General features: G+C 33.6%; 2 protein-coding genes across 6 annotated transcripts in view; both read right to left on the bottom strand.

The window, feature by feature from the left end:
* LOC107719298 (gap junction gamma-1 protein-like) overlaps positions 1-2,586 on the bottom strand; it is a 7,393-nt gene extending 4,807 nt beyond the window's left edge. Inside the window, exon 1 of the mRNA XM_016526702.1 lies at positions 2,205-2,586. The gene's annotated coding sequence lies outside the window, so the exon portion shown is untranslated. The remainder of the gene's footprint in view (positions 1-2,204) is intronic.
* A 1,525-nt stretch (positions 2,587-4,111) lies between these two features.
* Positions 4,112-6,067, bottom strand: part of LOC107719295 (serine/threonine-protein kinase 11-interacting protein-like) — a 56,119-nt gene continuing 54,163 nt past the window's right edge. For all 5 annotated transcript variants that reach the window (XM_016526696.1, XM_016526695.1, XM_016526694.1 and 2 more), the window contains 2 exons: positions 5,243-5,451; positions 4,112-5,099 (listed from right to left, as the gene is read on the bottom strand). In XM_016526696.1, coding sequence (XP_016382182.1) covers positions 4,971-5,099; positions 5,243-5,451 — 338 coding nt within the window. In that variant the 3' untranslated portion in view covers positions 4,112-4,970. The remainder of the gene's footprint in view (positions 5,100-5,242; positions 5,452-6,067) is intronic.

Raw genomic sequence — 6,067 nt, 5'->3', positions numbered from 1 at the left:
AGTAAAAAAAAAAAAAAAAAGGTAGTGGGATCATAGAGGCATTGCATATGGGACACACAACTTTAATTAAAAAGGTTAAAGTGTTCTACTTTTTGAAAATGTATGCAGTAACCAGTGCATGTAATTAATTGCATATGTTTAACGCTGGAACAACGTATATTATTATTTGACATTGTACTTCATTATTTTCTGTGATGATGAAAGTCACCAGCAGGTGTCAGTGTTCATAGACACACACACACACACTTGATACGCCCACAAACATCCTTTACAGGCTATAGCTTCTGTTAATCAGCATATAATGGTGAACCCTCTTTATGGAAATCATGTTCAGCCCAAAGCATTTGCAATGAATTTCGAGGGGGGACGGCGTTTCAGTTCCCATTTCTGTTTTTTTTTTGGAAATGTAAGTGATTTCTATAGGTATTTTATCCATTTAATAGCCTACGAAAGCGATCCCAATTCTTCACATAAACGTAGCGCAGTATATAATAAAAATGTAGCGTGATATTTGTGTCTATGGTTAGCTGCGCAATCTCGGTTTTTTTGTGATTAGGGAAGGCATCTGTAAAGGCTTTTCAATCGCCCATTTGGCCAAATAGTTAAGTGGCTGGGATTACTATTTTAGTCAAATTAATCACATTCAATTAACTAATTTGATATAAGGACTTTTTATGTGATATTTTATATTTTATCACAATAGATTATTTGTTTTAAACTCATGAATGTAATGCTTTGTTCATATTGTCATCAGATGCGCCCATGTTTTTATACACAAAATGGAATAAAACATTGGTGCCAAAAAGTGACTTTAAAAATAAATAAATAAAATGTTAATTTTTTTAAATTAAAAAAAAAAAAGATTTTTTTTTTCTAAATAAATGTTAAAATAGTGTTCAATAAGTATACTGTCATCCATGTGTGTACACATTTTTATTATAAACTATTGAAATCAGTACACAAAGTCTGCTTTGTTCATATTGTCATCAGATGCGCCCATGTTTTTATACACAAAATGGAATAAAACATTGGTGCCAAAAAGTGACTTTAAAAATAAATAAATAAAATGTTAATTTTTTAAAATTAAAAAAAAAAAAAATTTTTTTTTCTAAATAAATCTTAAAATACTGTTCAATAAGTATACTGTCATCCATGTGTGTATATAAACTATTGAAATCAGTACACAAAGTCAGATCAAACTATGGTACATTTTTGTTTTGGCCCTTGGTTTAATGTCACTTAAGTCCTTCTTGTTCTCATATATATTTTTGCCAGATATTTTTGTTGCAACAAGACATGAAAATTAAATATAATAATTATAATAACTATTATTATTATTATTATTATTATTAGGACAATAACTCAAACATGAGAAAATTATTCATTTCGTGTTTGTTACGTCCTTTAATGGAAATGTACTGAGTAGCTGCATGCCAACATCAACAATCTCACCTGTGAGCTGGAGCTTCAAAGAGAAGGACAAGTCACAGCAGGTCACTACCTGACATGAACCAAGACTGAGGGTCTGTGGTTAAGAGAAAGCTAGAAGTATGTGTTGTGAAAAGTCATGGGTGTACTCAGACAATTCACATTTTATCTTCACTATTGAAAAAGCTACTACATGTCGATGGTATAGTGACGTGTTAGCATACCAATTCCCTATGCTGACAAGTTCCGCTTGTGGTACAGATAGGCCACAGAAGACAACTGCTTGTGGAAACACCACAGTACCTACATTGCTACAGTACTTTCTGAATTGACTGTCCCTCATCATTCTACATAATAAATAAATAAGACATTATACACAATGCAAATTTCAGAAAAGACCATCATAACATCCCCAAAATTCAAGCTGAGTGGAATGATTGTTGATTGGTGTCTGACTATTCAAACTTCAGGTAAAAGTTGAGTGATGTCTTTTTTAACAAAACCTTTAGAAAATAAATAAATAAATGTTTCATTATATGCTTCTAAATTACCTTGACAGTCCTTTTCCACAATCGATTTATTATTGGATAAAATAAAGTTTCAGCTATCTGAGCTGATTAAACTTTCTTTTAAGTTTTATACGCGATAACTTTGTATCAATGAAATTAAATCTGAATTCTCAAAAGTCACATGTTGCTACGGTAAATACACAGCACCATTACAATTTAAACAATGTAAGAAACAAAACAAACACAAACAAAAAAACATTAACATACCTTCGTCCAACAGGTGATTAGTACTCCCGTGCTCAGCTGTTAGACAATACCCATATGTTTGACCAAAACTCCGACACTACCGTGTCACTTATCTCTCAATTAACTTCCACTCCCTTTTTTTCACGTTGACCCACACACAGTTTGGAAGTCACACCACGTGAGCATCCATCCTAAGCAGCGTTTTCACCTCGTCTACACCCACACGTAAGGTATTTAAACGTGAAACCTGAGCTCATTCGTTTCCTGGCAATAAATAAATAAATAAATAATCATTCAGTTTCCACTGTAAATATTGACTAGAAAATATATATGAGTTATCAGGATTGGGGCAAAATGTAGTATTTAAGAATGCATTCGTTCTTGAGGAACACGAACTGAATTGGCCACGTCTCAAAGGAAGTCGAATTGGAATGACAGGAAAGGGGATTTATTAAATCGCTATATATATATATACAAATGTAAATATGTGTCATTTCCCCTATTAAAATCAAAGTTAATTTATTAAATATAATGAAATATATAAACTAAAATAAATTTCAATAGGTGGTGTATCTGCAGATATCAGTACTGTTTGTAGTTGTTTCTGTCTAACCTAAAATAAGTTTTTCTTGATGAACATTCTTTTTCTAGTTACAAAATACACTTCTACTTCCTTTCATTCAAATTGTAATTTTGTATCTTGTTTGCTACCTCACTCCAAATTAAATTAAAATTGGAATTAAACAGGCATTCTCAATTCTACAGGGCACACAACCTTGTCATATATCAGAATCCAAGAAAAGCAATCCCCAAAATATAACAGGGCCAAGCTGCAACTTAAATAGGCTATAATGTTCAAGAATTGTTCTCTTTCATTTCATTTCCTTAAACATTTCAGATAAGGCAACTCATTTTCCCTCACAAACACAAAATATTGCTTAACATTCAGATGTGAACTATGGGTTTGACATGTCTATGCAAGGTTTATAGGATGTTGCAGCAGCTGTCCAGTTGTATTTGTGTGTTTAATATAATGGTTTTGCCTGAGGAAGACCTTAGGGTTGAAACGTTGTGATTTTAATAAACTTTGTTTTTGAGAGCAGTAAGTGGAAGTGTGCTGATTTTTGTTTATTGACAGTGAAGTGCTCCATGTGATCGAGCACCTGCCTAAAGTTTTTAGATGTGTGCATATTACACTTTATTTGTGTTTAATATATACATTTATTTCTTTACCATGTGTCTGACAGCTCATAATAATGTTTGAGAAAAAAAAATACAGATTACTAATTTGACTGTATTCAATATAACTGTGAAGTTAATAATGTGGAGATTTCTAATGTGTCTTTTTTGTCATAAAACTTGGTAACACAATGCATAAAGTGATTTCACACTTCACAGTCAGCAAGCAAGAAAAGATCACAAGACTAATTGCTGCAACACTGCTAACATACAAAAAGAGAAAGTGAGAGAGAAGAAAATATACACATCAACAATATCAGGAAAGAAAGAAAGAAAGAAAGTTTCATCATAACAGACTGAAAACTGGTAATGAAAGGAGTGGAAAGATTACTTTCTAATATATGTAAAAATGAATAGAAAAAAAGTATAACCAACATATTTGTCATAGCAGCAAATACTCAACCTAGGAATTTTAATACCGTACATCACTTTAGAAAAAGTGAGCTCATACTGAAGTAATCTTTGGAGAATGAAAAAGAACAGAACAGAAATGCAGCAGAAAATGAATGACTTGTTTTCACAGGGGAATAATTTGAAACTTACCCAAAAAATTATTACTAATTCAATTATGTGCAACAATCATTCTTAGATCTATCTCTCCCTCTGCAATCTATTGGACATGATGAAAAAATGTGTAATATTTAAAGAGTTTATTGTTTACAAAAATAAAAGTTATTATTATTCCCTACTGGAGATCAGTACAAAGATGAATAAATACACATGAAATACATTTTACAATTACTGACAATGTGCTTTCAACTTTGTTAACAACGTGTACTTATAAAACAAAGCCATTTCACTATTTTTCAAGCAATTATAAAGACATAAAAGTGCAGAACATCCGAGTGACACAAATGACTTGGCACAACCCCCCCTCTCCCCCTCTACGTTCTGTATGTGCTGGAATAGAATATTGGGGGGAAAACAACAACAGTTACACTTTACATTTATGAGCTAGATTTCTTATAAAACAAATAAACACAAAACACTTCAAGTCCAAGTTCATTAATGGAGAATCGTATACCTATACAGTTCATAAATATCTTCAACAAAGTTTCAAAGAGTGAGATGGTATTTAAGTTCAGTAACGTGTCTTAACATTGCATTTACACCACCAACACTCAAGTAAACCTTTTATTCTCCTGTGATCTGCATAACCCAATTATGAACCTTTCTGAGAGCACATTGAAAGGCTTTTCACCCTGAGATACAAATATACCTTCAATTCCACATTCATATCATCTACAGAAACCTATTTACAAATAAATTGTGTGCACATGCATAGTTATGTATTATAAGGTGTGTTGGTGTTGGTTGGTGACAAAGCCAAAAAGGCACTCTGCACAGCTTTGTTACTGCACAATTTGTATATAGAGGAGATATTAGCACAACCAAGAGAAGATAATAATGGAATTTGGGTCTTATATGGAGACAAAAAGACAAACAGTCCACATTTACACCAAGACAGTAATACAGATTAAAAGCAGGCTGGAGCAGGAATCTTCATGATGCAAGGTAGGTGCTTTTCCTTCACACTGAGGCTAATGGTTACTGATTGATAGTAGCCAGTTTGACCCCAAACATGGTTTCCCACTGATTTGTGATCCAGTTCACCAGGTCTTGTACCAGCTCTTCATCTTCAGCATGTAAAGACCAAGTCTTTTCTTTCTTGGCCATCTGTCAAAAACAAAACAAACCGCAAAAATCTCCATTTATTTTATGCATATAGTAGCTATATGTTTACCTGTTACATCCTTCAGAGAATTGCTCTTGGTTTCTTTGTGGTTTAGGTGAGAACATGTAAAGATGTACCCACACACCTCATCATAAAGTTTTAGGTCCACCTGGCACGGATGTGATGAGAACAGATTAATGGAACTGACGCTACTGATTGGCTGAGTTTCCTGAACGGTCACTTTCCCACTGTTCATTTGGCCCTCAGGTTGGCTCTTGCTCCATTGGTGGTCTTCATCAAGGAGAAAAAGCATTTCTTTGGTGGCTAGTACACTCACAGAGACCAAAGAGCCATCTAAGAAAAAAAGAAAGGAAGACCCTGTAAAATTTCCCCCCTTTTTGCAACACCAACAGTTATTTAAAGCTGGAGTCTTTGAAGATTTGAGCAAGAAAATGACCATCTCTGGATCACTTGTAAATCTTTTGAAGCCTCCCAGTTGTCACCATATCAGCTGAAAGCCATTCTGATGTTGATACCAGTTGCATTACGGGCTCTGCCACTTTCCTTTTTTTTTTTTTGTTGTAAAGGGATAATTCACCCAAAAATGAAAATGCTGTCATGATTTACTCACCGGTCCAAACCCATTTAACTTTTGTTCATCTTCAAAACACAAATGAAGATATTTTTAATGAAACCTACGAAATTTCTGTCCCTCCATTCAAACAAATCTTCAAAAAGTCATTGTAAAAGAAAACCCTATGAATCGAGCAGCTTAATCCATTTTTTCTGAAGAGCCACGATTGCTTTCTATGATAATCAGATTTAATTTAGACTTTTATTTACATATAAACACTGTTCAATGCATATAAATAGGACATATTAACCCTTTACCCGCCAAACACAGAATTTTCCGGGTTTCCGCGTTCTCGCTGTTATACGTTCGGGGCGCTATTACGCATCTCCTGAATGA

The sequence above is a fragment of the Sinocyclocheilus rhinocerous genome, unplaced genomic scaffold (genome assembly GCF_001515625.1).
Source record: "Sinocyclocheilus rhinocerous isolate Xijiao unplaced genomic scaffold, SAMN03320098_v1.1 scaffold1142, whole genome shotgun sequence".
Classification (NCBI taxonomy): Eukaryota; Metazoa; Chordata; class Actinopteri; order Cypriniformes; family Cyprinidae; genus Sinocyclocheilus; species Sinocyclocheilus rhinocerous.
Note: the sequence above shows the minus strand (reverse complement) of the source record. Positions and strands in the feature narration are given on the sequence as shown.